The sequence below is a fragment of the Peromyscus leucopus genome, chromosome 12, assembly GCF_004664715.2.
Source record: "Peromyscus leucopus breed LL Stock chromosome 12, UCI_PerLeu_2.1, whole genome shotgun sequence".
Lineage (NCBI taxonomy): Eukaryota > Metazoa > Chordata > Mammalia > Rodentia > Cricetidae > Peromyscus > Peromyscus leucopus.
This window is the reverse complement of record NC_051073.1, coordinates 57,438,078-57,453,567: the sequence shown is the minus strand read 5'-3', so window position 1 is coordinate 57,453,567 and position 15,490 is coordinate 57,438,078. Positions and strand designations below refer to the sequence as shown.

The 15,490-nt window shown below is 43.2% G+C and overlaps 1 protein-coding gene across 2 annotated transcripts in view; it reads left to right on the top strand.

Moving 5' to 3' along the window:
- The first annotated feature begins 7,585 nt into the window (after window positions 1–7,585).
- Window positions 7,586–15,490, top strand: part of Tmem39a (transmembrane protein 39A) — a 29,300-nt gene continuing 21,395 nt past the window's right edge. For both annotated transcript variants that reach the window (XM_037209758.1, XM_028881598.2), the window contains exons 1-2: window positions 7,586–7,895; window positions 8,899–9,085. In XM_037209758.1, the coding sequence (XP_037065653.1) occupies window positions 8,973–9,085 (113 nt within the window). In that variant the 5' untranslated portion in view covers window positions 7,586–7,895; window positions 8,899–8,972. The remainder of the gene's footprint in view (window positions 7,896–8,898; window positions 9,086–15,490) is intronic.

Sequence of the window (15,490 nt, the reverse complement as noted above, 5' to 3'; positions counted from 1 at the left end):
ACATGCAGAGGGTGAGTCTATGACTATCATGGCAGGGAGCATGGCAGCAGGCAGGCAGTGATGATGCTAGAGCAGTAGCTGAGAGATCACATCTTTTGTTTTGTTTTGTTTTTGTTTTTCGAGACAGGGTTTCTTTATGTAACAGCCCTGGCTGTCCTGAAACTCACTCTGTAGACCAGGCTGGCCTCGAACTCACAGAGATCCTTCTGCCTCTGCCTCCCAAGTGCTGGGATTAAAGATGTACGCCACCACCCCTCAGCTCAAGAGATCACATCTTGATGCAAGCACAAGGCAGAGAGAAAGCTAAATAGGAATGGCATGGGTTTTTGAAACGTCAAAGCCCATCCCAGTGACACACCTCCTTCAACAAGACCACACCTACTAATCCTTCCCAGACAGTTCCACCAACTGGGGACCAGGTATTTAAACGAAGAGCCTATGGGGACCATTCTCATTCAAACCACCATAATTTCCCCACCACTTAAAAGTCATCCATTTGTTTGTGTATGCAAACCATGCTGTATGTGTGGGGGTGAGAGGACAACTTTCTTTTTTTGTTTGTTTGTTTGTTTTTGTTTTTTGAGACAGGGTCTGTGTAGCTTTGCGCCTTTCCTGGAGCTTGCTTTGTAGACCAGGCTGGCCTCGAACTCACAGAGATCCTCCTGGCTCTGCCTCCCAAATGCTGGGATTAAAGGCATTCGCCACCACCGCCCAGCAAGGACAACTCTCAAGATTGGTTTTCTCCTTCCATATCTGGGTCCCAGAGAGCGAACTCAGGTTGTCAGGATGTTTGACAAGCACTTATTTTTTAAGCTGCCGAGCCATCTCACCAGCCCAAGAACACCTTGATCCATAGGTAAGATGCTGTGAGACTCATGAATCACAAATGAAAAACAATTAGTTAATTAAATTCATTGAAAATGTGTGTGTGTGTGTGTTTTTTTTTTCCTTGACAGTGGGTAATTCAATACTGGGCAGTATAGTTATAATCCAGAGTGCTGCTTACTGGATTGCTTTTCTTGGCTTTCTCAGTTTGTTTTCTTATACACCTCAGGACCACCTGCCCAGGAACAGCACTATCCAGAGTGGCTTGGAACTCCCATATCAATCAACAATCAAGAAAATGCCCCATCGGCCAATGTTTGCCAAAATTGTTCACGGGTCAACCCTAGGAGGGCATTTTTCTCAACTGAAGTTCCCTCTTCCCAAATTACTCTAGCTTGTGTCAAGTTGGCATAAAACTAGCCAGCACCGTGCGATTGTGATAAAATGATTTTATTAAATTAAAATTATGGCAAGTAGGGGCTGGATAGCTGGCTCAGAGGTTAAGAGCACTGGCTATTCTTCCAGAGGACCCAGGTTCAATTCCCAGCACCCACATAGCAACTCACAACTGTCTGTAACTCCAGTTCCAGGGGCTCTGACACCCTTACACCAATGCACATAAAATTAAATTATATTAAAAAAAACAAAACAAAAAAACGGCCGGGCAGTAGTGGCACATGCCTTTAATCCCAGCACTCGGGAGGCAGAGGCAGGAGGATCTTTGTGAGTTTGTGGCCAGCCTGGTCTACAGAGCAAGATCCAGGACAGGCACCAAAACTACACAGAGAAACCCTGTCTCGAAAAACAAAACAAAACAAACAAACAAACAAAAAAAAAAACCTGTTCCTTAAAAACAATTATGCCAAGTATTATGGCACGTGCCTGTAATCCCAGCACTCAGAGATGACTGAAGGAGGATCAGGTGTTTAAGAGTAGCTGAAGCTATGTGAGACCCTCTTTCAAAAAAAAGAAAGGAAGGGGGAAAACCAATAAAATTAGTTTGGGTCTGTTCAAATGGCTTACTGGGTAAAGGTGCCTGCTGCCAAGCCCAACAGCCTGAGTTCAATTCCAAGGGTCCACCAGTGGAAGGAAAGAACTGATTCCCGCAAGTTGTCCTCTAACCTTCACACAGGCAAAAGCAAGAAGACAGCTTTTTCTGGAGTCAAATATTAGTGACCATGGCTCCAGGTGGGTGCATGCACTGAGCTTATCCCAAATACAGCGTTCCAATATAGTAATCGTTTCATGAAATTTTTATAGTTACAAAACAAAGAATCATAAATCAAGGTATTTTCTTTTCTTCCATTGATTTTACTTATTTATTTATTAGCTTTGGAGCCTGTCCTGGAACTCGCTCTGTAGACCAGGCTGGCCTTGAACTCACAGAGATCCGCCTGCCTCTGCCTCCTGAGTGCTGGCCATCACTGCCCAGCTTGCTTTTCTTTCTTTCTTTCTTTCTTTCTTTCTTTCTTTCTTTCTTTCTTTCTTTCTTTCTTTCTTTCTTTCTTTCTTTCTTTCTTTCTTTCTTTCTTTCTTTCTTCCTTTCTTCCTTTCTTCCTTTCTTCCTTTCTTCCTTTCTTCCTTTCTTCCTTCCTTCCTTCCTCCCTCCCTCCCTCCCTCCCTCCCTCCCTCCCTCCCTCCCTCCCTCCTTCCTTCCTTTCTTTCTTTCTTTCTTTCTTTCTTTCTTTCTTTCTTTCTTTCTTTCTTCTTAAGGTAGGGTTTCTCTCTGTGTAACAGCTCTGGAACTTGCTTTGTAGGCTAGGCTGGCCCCAAACTCACAGAGTCTCGTTTTGTTTTTTAAATACGTTAGTGGAAACATCAGGTTGGTAGCTTACAGCCAAGCTGGGAAATCTCTGCTATAGATTTTGGTTGCTATTTGCTGACATGCGTAGCTTTGGGGTTGGTGGAAGCTAGTGACCTGTTAATACATCCAAAAAAGTTTCAAATGATGGTCACAAAAATGGTAGGTTAGACACAGAGGAGGGCCATGAGTGCTCACCAAAGGGGCTGAAGATATCTGTATAGTTACTTTTCTATCACCATGGCCAAGGCAACTTATAGAAGGAAGAGTTCATTTGGCCTTACGGTTCCAGAGGTTTAGAGTCCACGATGGTGGAGAGAAGGAAGAGCAACAGGAGCAGAAAGCCAGGGGCTCATGTCTTTTGTTTGCTTTTGACTCACATCTTGAGCTACAAACGTGAAAAGAAAAAGAAAAAACAAGAAATGGTGGATGTCTTTAAACTCTCAAAGCCCACCTTCAGTGACACACTTCCTCCAACAAGGCCACACCTCCCAAGCCTCCCCAAACAGTGCCTCCAACAGAGATTATGGGAGACATTTCTCATTTAAAGCACCACAATAGGGCTAGAGAGATGGCTCAGAGGTTAAGAGCACTGGCTGCTCTTCCAGAGGTCCTGAGTTCAATTCCCAGCAACCACATGGTGGCTCACAATCATCTGTAATGAGATCTGGCTCCCTCTTCTGACTTGTAGTCATACATGCTGTATACAAAATAAATAAATAAATCTTAAAAAAAAAAAAAAAAAAAGGCACCACAATAGCTCCAAGTAAGTTGGCTCCGGATTCACAAAATTCTAACTCTGTACAATCCAAACTTTGAATCAGCCAATCAGCTTAGTAGAATCTTTAACATATGTATGGCTTTTGGGGAAAAAAAATGATAATCTATAGCTGTGTATCTCAGATTGGCCTTGAACTTGAGAGGATCCTGCTGCCCCAACCTCCCAGCTGGGGTTACTGACAGGCATCACTGTGGTTGGTCACCTTAGTGATTTTGATAGACGCTATTCTTTTACAGCAAGGTAAAGTCCATATTGATTGCTACTGTATTATCAGAAATGGAAGACAGAGGAGTGGGTGGAGGGCAGTAGATTTATCCAAGGCCAAACTTGAGAGAAATGGAGACCTCTCCATCTCAGGTCTCCATTTTCTAAGGCTCAGAGAGTGAAAGGACTTTTATGAGACACTGGATTACAGGGAGTTCCCATGATGGACAGGGACTTTTTCTTTAGGTCACCATCTACTTTTCTTCTTGAAAGTGGCTATAGAGCTCAACCTCCTGTGGTCAGTACCTGCTATTTACATATGTATTTTAGAGATGAGGGCGGGTCTCACAACAATCCTCCAGCCTTAGCATATTTGGGAGATACTGGCTGCACCATCATGCCTTGCTTTCGCATTTTCTTTTCAGATTAAAACCTTACATCCCAACCCCTTCCTCCAAGATAACCAACTTAATCATTTTTCAAGGCTTCATTCCATTTCCAATTACGCTGTTACATTCCTCACCGTCAATCCTTCCAGGGGATAGGAAAGTGATGTCTCTGTTATGGCTGCTTTGTGCTGAGTGGGGATGGAGCTGGCTTTTTTTGGGGGGGGAGGGAGATTGGTATAGAAGGTCATAACATGTTATGAACATAACAAACAGAAACATCACAATAGACCCTAACCTCTTGCAGCTAGTCAATGAAGCCTCAGGGAGGGCTTCCCTACAGCAAAAAAGGATTGGCGAGGGACATAAAATAAAAGGAAGAAAGGAAACAGGATCAAAGGACAGTTTCTATTTTGTTTTATTGCTAGGACACTTTCAGACAAACCTGTTTCAGTTCTGGCTTAGCATAGGTAGGGTGTTTTCAACAAGTTATTTGGTGTCAGTTTGTAAGTTTCCTCTATAAAATGGGAATCACGGTGCTATCTAATAAGCATTTGCAGACTTTTTTTTTTTTTTTTTAAGATTAGGTCTTCTGTAACCCAGGCTGGCCTAGAACTCACTACAACGCTGAGGATGACATTGAACTCTTGAGCTTCCTGCCTCTACTTCTCAAAGGTTGAGATTATAAGCACATGCTGCCACCCCTTGCAGTTTTTAGTTCTTTTTCAGTGCTGGGGAATCTTAATTCTGGTTCTCACGAATGCTGAATGCTCCATCTCTAAAGCTACATCTCCAGCCTGTGAAGTGTCAATGAAATATGTAGTCCAGTATCTGTCACAACAATTCCTAATAAAGTTTAACTAATCCTACAGTTGATATAAAGATGTCTGGGGAACATCTCATATAAATTCTCCTTTTGATTTTTTGGTGATTTCTTTCCTAAAATTTTACTTCTTAACATACAAAGTCACAGTTTCCATATGACACTTTTCATTTATACTTAATTTTGGTCGTCACCTCACCTCATGGTCCTGCCAGTACTTTTCCTCTGTCATTTTTCCCCTTTCCATTTTTGTATCGCATATTTTACTATTCACCTCACCCTCTGATTCCTTAAAGCCTCCTTTCCCCTTCCCTGGGTCCCTTTCTAGTTCCCTGATTGCTACCCATACTCATTCCGACACAAACACACACATATAAAAACGAAGATGCCCAGCAGGGGAGAGGCTCAGTGGATAAAAAGCTTGTTGTGCACGTGTGAAGGCCAGGCCTTAAGCATCCCCAGAACCTATGCAAAGCTGGATGTAGCAGTTATGCAGCTGTAATCCTAGCAAGCTTATGATAAGATGGGTGCAAAGACAGGGGACTCCCCAGAAGCTCATTATGGCAGCTCATAGCCTGGTATAGAAGCAGTCAACAACAGAGACCCTGTCTCAGACAAGGTAGAAAGCAAAAACCAACAGCCAAGGTTGTCCTATGACCTCCACACTTCTGCCCTGGCATTCATACGCTCACACTCACCCCACCCCCATAGACATACATTGCTTACACATATATAAAAATTAATGTGCCTATGAGAGGAAGCATGTGGCATTTCTCCTTTCAAACCTGTTACCTCACTTAATATAATATTTTCAGATTTCATCCATTTCCTGGCAAATATCGTTTTTTCTTTACAGCTTAATAAAATTCCAGTTGTATAGGAACTGCATTTTTATGATCCATTTATCTGAAGAAGGACATGTAGACTGACTAATTTTCTTGTTATTGTAACTGAAACAGCAATAAACATGAATATGCAAATATCTTTGGGTATTATGCCCAGGACTGGTACAGCTAGATCATAGATCAGTGTTTTTGTTTGTTTTAATTTTCAGAAACTTCCATAATGATTTCCACAGTGGTTGTCCCTGCTTATACCTCCACCAACAGTGAATAAGAATCTTTCTCTTCTCTCCCCATGCTAGCTAGCATTTTTTTTTCCTTGAAAGCAATTCTAACTGATATGGAATCTCAAAGTAGTTTTAATTTGCATTTCCCTAAGAGGTAGGGATGTGTAACACTTTAAAAAAAACACGTATTGACCATTTTTCTTTGAGACAGGGTCTGGCTGTGTATAACAGGGCCCCAGACCTTAGTAGTCCCTGAGACCTTAGCACAACTGACTCCATGATGGAAGTGCCATTTAGGCTGTAAAAACAAGTAGACACCACCTGCTCTAACTAAAACAAAGACCTAATCCATCAAAGTCCATGGTTCTGGGTAAGTTTCTGAATGTACTAACCTTGTTTTTTGGCTTCTGTAGCTCCACTTCTGGATAACTGTTCTTGCTAACTGAACTGTATCCATTCAGAACAAGGTTTTTGTGCTTAAAAGCTCAACCTGAGAAAGGCTCAGTACTACAGTGGGATCCTGAACACCCGGAGTAGTCACTGGCCGGCTAATAAAGACTTTCTATTGACTTAAATCCATGTCCAAGTGGTCTTCTCTGGTGAATACCCACAACAACATGTAGTCCCAGCTGGCTTGGAATTCACTACATTGACCAGTGTGGCCTCAAACTGAGCGATCTGCCTGTCTCTGCCTCTTGAGTGCTGGGATTAAAGGCCTTGTATTTTTTCTTCTCATGAGAACTATCTGCTTAATTCATTGACTGAATTATTGATTGGCAGTTTTGTAGGTTGTTTTAATTTAACTTTAAAAATGTGCAGGTGTTTTTTTTTTTTTTTTTTTTTTTTTTAATGTAGCACTGGTTTGCCATGTAGTTTGAGGACAACCTTTAACTCATGATCTTCTGACTTCCACCAACACACACCCGGCTTCATTTTGATACTATTTTAATTCCAAACTATTGACAGTTCTGGACTTATCATTGGGCTGCCCATCTTTTTTTTTTTTTTTTTGGTGAGGTGAAGGTTGGGGCTTGAACTCAGTATGGTAAAGCTCTTTTTATCTATCACTTTCTGTCCACAGGAAAACAGCTTAGTCATCTTTGGGGCCTCAGCTAAAATGCCAAACTTTCCGAAAACCTTTTTCAATATTGACAGTAGCACCATCCCAGAGTTATCAGCTACCATATCTTGCACTTCATACCAGGACCTCGGATATACTTTTAATCTTGCATTTATTGTTATTAACAGCATTACTGCACCTTGTTGTTGCATTCCCTTTTTCACTAGAAGGAACTTTTCTAGAACTCGGTTTTTTATTCCTAGATTCTACCTAGTTCATTATTTAATAGACAGTTCGTGCAAGGGGATGGCTGGAGTCTAAAGCCTCTTCTACAGTCGTCTGCTCAAGAGTGACGTGACCTTTAAGTGGCGTCTCCGACTCTCCCTCCTGATGCGAGGGTACTCCTCTAGTGACTAGCCAGGGAGTTTAAAAAAAAAAAAACAAAAAACAAACAAAAAACCCTCCAGCCAAACAAAACCGCGAGCCACGCGTGGGCGGGAAAGCCCAGACATCCCCGCCCCCTCCACCATCCCCCCAGGCCGGCGGGAGAACCCCACTGCGCAGGTGCACGGGGAGGCTGGCAAGCCGGCTGGGCTGGCTGCGAGTCTTGTTTCCGGGGGCCAGCTCGACGCCGAGCTGACGTCATCACTGTGCGCTGCCACGTCTCCTCAGCTCCTGGGCGATGGAGGCTGAGGATGAGCGGTGATGGGGACGGGCTCTGCTTGTGGCTTTAGCTCTGGCTCTGGCGCGGACTCCCGGTCTGGGTCTGGACACCTAGGGACCCGACACGATCTTTCGACTCTCCCGCGGGGTCCTGCCTGCGTCCCGGCAGCTGTTTGCGAGCGCTTCAGAGAAGGAAGAGAGTTCGGGAGCCGGGGGTCGGGTCTGTGAAGCCACCGCCTCCTCCCGGGGATCCCGCTCCGTGGCCCGCCCGCCTGTTCCATGCGTGAGTTTTACTTACCTGCTTTGTCGCCCCGCTGTCCCCGGCGTGCTTCGGCCCTTTCGGCCGCCGGGCTGGGACCACTTGGGGATTCCTTCTGGAAGCTAGTCTGTTTAAGTTTGCGGTTTCTCGCCGTCCACCTTAACCCACCGCACGCTCTGGTGTCTCAGCGTTTGTCCCTCACCTTACTTTCTCTTTAACTGAGCAAGGATCATTTGTCCTTGCCTCTAACAGTTTGGGTTCTTTGTCCCACTTGGCGTTTGTTGTGAGTCCGCAGACAGAGGAATATCCGATCCCTCTGTAGTAGTTAACTTTTCGAAAACGGGCTTTTTTTTTTTTTTTTTCAACGTGTAGTTTCCGGAGTATTTTTAGCTGTATTTAGGAAATATTTGGTATATATTGGAAGAACCATATTTACCTAAAATTGAGGAAAACAATCTTTTTTTTTTTTTTCCTCCAGTGAAGATCTTTGTCGCCTTTTAATCTTGCAGTTTCATTAATTTTTTGAAGTGTTTTACAGTAGCTTTTATGAAACAGGTAACCATGTGAATGAACTGAAGAAACAGGGTTAAATGACGCGGTCAAGGTCAGATAATATGTGCCATATCTTATCTCAGCCAGATCCCTGGATAACAACCTGTTATTTTGGACAGTGATAAGCTTCCTGTATTTCAAGCGACTTTAATGTGCAATATCAGGTTGCAAATAAGTTGTGGTGTTTGATGTACATTTCCACCTGACTGTCGTGTGTTTTATATAACAAGAAGTCAGCAACAAAAGACACAAATTGTGAGTTGCCTAATGCTGACCAAAGCTTAGATCGGATTTTGAGCCTCTGACCTTACCCCAAGGTCCAAGCAGTCTACACAAATGGGATCATTTGTTTGAAAATTCAACCTGTTTTTTTTTTTTTTTTACACGATATGCTCACTTTGTTTTAATGTCTGCTTGTTACACTGACTTCTTTGAATAGCTGATACTTAATTTTTTTTTCTTTTGTGTTATTCAGAGTTGAAATAAGTTGACGACCATTAGCCTGGGTTGCAACTGCGGGTGGTACTGGAAACTGACTGGTTCCTGGACATGCCCAGTAGAAGGAGGGGTCCTAGTCGGCAGCAGCTAAGCCGGACAGCTTTACCTTCTATACAGACTTTGGTTGGTGGCGGCTGTAGCAATGGAACAGGCTTGAGAAACAGGTAAAGAAAAAAATAAGTCTGTGCATAATAGTTGCATAATTTCTGATCTTTTATCAGTAAGCCTAATATAAAAGTAGTTCTATTCAAATATTTGCTTATCAAACTTTGGTTCTTGTCACTGAAGTAGAAGTTCTGCCTTTGAAGACCGAAAGCTTAGTATTTCAGAGTACTTTGCAGGTAGAATGATATTGCACAGGGACCACAAAGTAGAAGAGTATTTTTTTTTCCTTTTTCTTTTATTTCTCACTTAATAATATTTTTACATTTTTTTTATGTGTATGAATGTTTTGCCTGCACGTATGTCTGTGTACGACTTGCACACCTGGTGCCAATGGATGCCAAAAAAGGTTGTTGGATACCCTACAAGTGGATGGAGTTCAGATGGTTCTGAGCCACCATATGTATTCTAGGGGCCAAATCTGAGCCCTCTGGAAGAGCAGCCAATACTCTTAACTATGGAGCCATCTCTCAAGCCCCAAACCCTTAAAAAAACAAACAAACAAACAAACAAACCCATTGAGTCCACTTGGTGCTGTTCATATACTTCTGGTTGGGGGGGCGCATCCGCTGAAGTGTGGTTGACCTACCAGGTGCCACGCCCTTGAGGGAAGAAGCCATCAGTTGTTCATAGCTCCTTAGTTAGGGCTGGGGACTCAGAAGCCCTTGTCCCCTCCTTTGGCCCCCCACATTTTATCATTAAAAGTTATTCAGGCAAAAGTTGTTTGATATTAATAGTAACTGTCAACTATAGCATAAAAATGGTAAGAATTGTGCCATATTATATAGGATTCTAGAATTTGAGTTTGGGTGTGTGTGTGTGTGTTATTCCTTAGGTACTCATCACCTTTAATTTTGAGACAAGGGCTTTTAGTGGCCAAAAAAGTCACCAGTAGGCTAGTTTGGCTCGCTGTTGAGCTCCAGGGATCTATCCTTCTCCTCAATGCTGGGATGCTGGGATTACAGTATATACCACTATGTCCAATTTTTAAAATTTTTTCTTAGAACTTTGTGTGTGAGCACTGTATCTTCATCACTCCCACCTCTAATTTCTCCTGTGTCCTCCCCAGTCTATGTATATACAGCCGACTAAGTTCATTCAGTGTTGCTCATACGCGCATGTGCAGAGCTGACCTGTCATCTAGACAGGAGTTCATCCCTGGAGACAGCTAATCCCCCTTTCTCAGCCGTCATCGATTGCCTGAGGCTCTTCTTCTGTGGTTGGGACTCTGGAATCTCTTCTGTCCATGTGGACGTGCCAGCTGCTGCTCACATCATGCTGCTCTTGTTCTGGCAGCCACGACTCTTGAGATTTCGTAGGTGTATTTTTTCCTTTCATGCCTAGGGGACACTGTCTGCCAACAGGTATTCATTCTGTAGACTCTCTCTGCCTGCTCTTCTGATAGTCTTCCCTGAGCCCTAGGTGTAGGGTTGGGTTGCAGATGGAGCAGCTGGACTGGGGCACCTCCTAGTCTGTAACTGGATTTGACCAGTTCTGGATCTCTGTAATAGTCTCCATCTGCTGCAAAAAGGAGCTTCTTTGTTGAGGGACGAGAGCTCACTTATCTGTGGGTGTAAAGATAAGTATTTAGGCTATGGCTAGAAAATACTGGTTTAGGGACATGACAGTAGTAGGTTCTCTTCTCAGGTCCGTGGCTTCTCTGGCCATTGATGGTGACTATGTTTATAGTACCAGGAGTGAATTCCCTCTCATGGAGTGGGCTTTAAGTTCATTTAGGCAGTTATTGGCTACCCCAATGTAAAAGGGCCACTATTGTACCCGTGGGGGGTATCTTACCGGTCCAGTCATGGTTCTGGTTCGTATGCTTTACAGCTGGGAGCTGGGGGGAGATGGCTTCTCTCCGTTGGCAGCTTGTACAGCACCTTCTCTTATTATGAGAGCTAGTCCTCAGGGAGGAGCTTCCAGGTCTGTTTCAGCTCGATTTCTCTGAGTTCTGTATCTTTAGTGTGTGCTGTCATCAACAAGAAAGCCTTACCCTCAAGTTCTAGAAGGCAGCAGTTCATTTGTTTGGGGAAACTTGGAGTCCTCTGATCACCAATCAAAGGGAGGTTTCCCATGCTTGGCACTGGGATATTTTTAGATAGTGAATGGCTCTTAGTGGGAGCATTATCGCCCTGTGTGGAGTAACCCCATTATTAAAATGCATACACACACAAGTAAAAGCACACTAAGCACGTGCTTTACTGCTGAGTTACATACCCAGCCCAGGATGAGTTATTTTTGCTGATCTTATCTAGGGCCACTTGTGTCTTTGGAGGCTTGTTCTTGTAGCACTCACTGCAGAGATACTTTTACCTAGTCATGCATTTGGTCAAGATAATTTTTTCCTGAATATTTTTGTTTCCTCCTTGAAAAGAGTTTTTCCTTGTCTTGATTTTGGTTTCCAGAGTCACTAGTCAGTACCACTCCTGTCTTTCAGGCTCTCCTGATACATTTGAGAGTTTGGAGGTTGTAGCAGAGGAACACAGCTACTCATATACTCCTGACCTAACTCCCGACCTTCCATTCATGGAAGGTCATTCTCTTTGATTGAGTGCACAGCTTTGGAGCTGTGAGGGTAGCCAGGATACCCATCTAGCCACTCCCAACAGCTGAGTCAGCCCTGTTTACTCTTCCTGTTTGGCTTTGTATTCTCAGAGCTGCCCCTTGCTTCTTCCTGATCTGCTCTAGGTAGCTTAGAAGGAAAATATGATCAGGAAATCCTTGAAGTCAGGTCAGGTTTACTAGTTCTCTCAGCTAGACTAACTTTTTTAAAATATTTATTTATTTTTATAAATATTTTTATAGAAAAAGGCATTGGTGTTTTGCCTGCATGTATGTTTGTGTGAGGGTGCCAGATCCCCTGGAGCTGGAGTTACAGACAGTTATGAGTTCTGCTGTATGGGTACTGAGCATTGAACCTGGGTTCTCTGGAAGAGCAGCCTGTGCTCTTAACTGCTGAGCCATCTCTCCAGTCCCCTAGACTAACTTTTAATGTTTTAATTACTGGAGTGTTGAAATATCTTTAAGGATGAGGAAAGGAGGCAGTCTGCTATTTAAAAAGAGGTGAAACCCAGCTTTGGTGGTGCAGACCAGTGTTCCCAGCATATGGGAGAAGGACTTAGTGCACAAGGCCAGCCTTGGCTACATATTCAGACGTTATTTCAAACAGACAAAAGTACCTGGAACTGAAGCTTCATTTCTAGATAGTTCTGTTTACGCTTGGATTCTGTAAACAGTATAGTGGGAGGAAAGAGGAACATTTGAAAATACTGATACTTGCCAGGCAGTGGTGGCATCTCCTTTAATCCCAGCACTAGGGAGGCAGAGGCAGGAGGATCTCTGAGTTTGAGGCTAGCCTAGTCTACAGAGTGAGTTCCAGGACAGCCAGCCAGGGCTTCACAGAGAAACCCTGTTATTTTTTTTTAAGCTGCTTATTTATTCATTTATGTATGTGTTTTTTTTGTTTTTTTTGTTTTTTTTTTGGTTTTTCAAGACAGGGTTTCTCTGTGTAGCCCTGGCTGCCCTGGAACTCGCTCTGTAAACCAGGCTGGCATCGAACTCACAGAGATCCGCCTGGCTCTGCCTCCTGAGTGCTGGAATTAAAGGCGTGCACCACCACCGCCTGGCGTATGTGTGTTTTGAGGCAGAGTCTTACTATGAAGCATTGGCTGGCCTGGAACAAACTGTAAGCCATACTGGCCTCAAACTTACAGAGGTCTGCCTGCCTCTGTGTCCTAAGTACAGGGGTTAAAGGATGTGCCGCCAAGCCTGACAGTGTTGATAGTTTTAACTGAGTCTAGCAATGCTAGTTTCTATGTATTTTCCTGTTCTTTCTTGCAACTCTTACTGGCTTTCAAGGTTTTAGTCATGTTTGCTTTGATTTACCATTCTCTAGCTTTCTTCCTCTTTTAATATATGTAATTTTTGCAGTTTTAGCTGAGGACATGGAAGAATGTGTTTTTCAGTAGATTAAAATGAAAGAGGTATTTAGTTTATTTAAAAATTGTTGTGACTATAGTTAATATTTTGTGATATGTTTACCTTGCAGAGATTCTGCCGCCTCTGCCTCCCAAGTGCCAAGATTATAAGTGTGCCACCACACCTGGTTTCCCTTTGAATCTTTCTTGATTTATTCATTTATTTACCTAAATTCTGCTGCTCGCTGGCTCCATAAGGACCAATCTCTTGCCTGCAAGAATATAATAAAGTAAGAGTTCAGTATAAACATTGAGCATACAGTTTAGGCACAGTGAACCATTCTTACTATTTAGGGGGAGCTTTTTTTTTTTTTTTTTTTTTTGGTTTTTTCGAGACAGGGTTTCTCTGTGTAGCTTTGCGCCTTTCCTGGAGCTCACTTGGTAGTCCAGGCTGGCCTTGAACTCACAGAGATCCGCCTGCCTCTGCCTCCCAAGTGCTGGGATTAAAGGCGTGCGCCACCACGCCCGGCGAGCTGTTTTATTTTTAATCATTAGAGAGAGACACGTTTGCCAATCACATGACTAGAGCCTGAGCAAGGCTTTTCCTATTGTACTTTTCTTACTGTACTTTTCTTACTGTAGTGTCGAAGTCTCCCAAACACAGCTTGTGGAAGGAAGGGTCTCTTGTGATCCACGGTTTAGGAGGTGTGATGCCCTCAGTGGGATCCTCAGTGGCAGAGGTTATGGGGGTGGGGCATGCAGCTAGGACTCCCCTTGTGGGGAGACATGAGGGCTTTGCTACTACTCATGCTTCCTCTTCTCCATTTCATCTCAGGCCATGGGGTGGTGGCACCCACATTCACAGTGAGCTTTCCCTTAGCCTTTCTGGAAAGCCCTTAAGCAGGCCCGTAGGTGTGTCTCCTCAGTGATTCTAAATCCAGCCAAATGAGCTGAACACCAGCTTTCCCTTGGGAGGCCTGGGGCTAGGAGAGAGAATGCTATTGTGACGTCTCCAAAGAAACCCTTGGGCATGAATGCCTGTAGTACTGGCACTTAGGAGGCAGAGGCAAGTAGAACTCTGTGAGTTCAAAGCTAACCTGGTCTACACAGGGATTTGTAGGCCAGCCAGGGGCCACATAGTGAGACCCTTAAAAATAAAAGAAAAGAAAACTTAGGTTTTTGAGTTTCTAAAGAGCTTTCTTGGTAGACAGTACCTTTCATATATTTTAACATATAACTGCTACTGGAATTAAGTGCACTCTGACTAGAATTCTTAAATCTGGCTAGGGAATATAGCTCAGTAGGTAGAGTGCAGGCCTAATCTGCTGGAGACCCTGGGTTAGCTTACTAGCAAACTGTTAACTGGGGTGGTGGCCTGCAGGCCTGTAATTTTCAGTATTTCAGAGGTGGAAGCAGGAGGATCAGGAGTTAAAAAGAACAGCAACCAAAAGAGCAAAGAAGTTGGAGTTCTCATATCTGTATGTATATCATATTAAAGGGGTCCCTTCCACTGTGCTGGGGAGGGAATCTAGGGCCTTCCACATGTTGGACAGGTACTCTACCACTGAACCATTACCCTCAGACCAGGAATAGTATTTTTATTTTTCCTAAATATTACTTCTGTAATTAATTTTCTGATGTGTATTGACCAAGTGTATTTATTTTTAAACTTTTTAGAATTTTTATTTTTGATTAGCGTATAATCATATATGTGGAGTATAATATAGTATTTTGATATATCTGTGCATTGTACAATTATTTAAATAGTTTTGGTTTATGAGAATTTTTGATGTATCTCCCCTCAAGCTTTCAACTTTATAGATTAGAAGATGACTTGTTCTGACAGATTCTGTAGGACTGTTTTCCTTTTTCCTTCTGATGCCCTGTACTGCTTTGTCTGACCTTCTCTCTTGTCTTTTGGCTTAAAGTTTAAAAGCTAAAACAGCAGAGATACAAGTGTGTATCTTCTGTGTCAATTCTTTGTAAATGTCTGTTTTGAAACAAGCATTTCATTGACTTGTATGGTGGAACAAGTATCTATTGGTGAAATTATTAAGGCCACTCCACGTAGTTAAAAGGGAGGTTTATTTAGTGGCGTAACTTACAAATGAAGGGATAGGTAGGTTGCATAGTCTGGGGAAGGTGTGTCACAGTCCGGCGGTGTTCTCTGGAGAATTCTGCTTGGTCTACCTCCAGCGTCCAGGGTCCAGGAACTAAGAGAGGTGGTGCATCCGGATCTGGGGTCTTCAGGGTCCTCTCTTGGCCCCGCCTTGTAGGCATGACAGTTACTGAAGCCTCAATGGGGGTTGGAACTTCCAGATCAAAGCCTGGATGGCTACCCACTACAAGTATCTCAATCCATTTTTCTTGGAGAAATTTTTATGACCTTTTAAACTTTGAAATAGCATATGGGTTGCATATGCTTTTACCTTTTATTTTGACTGAAGGGGAACAAAAATTTTTCATTTGTTTGGATTGGAGGCTCCT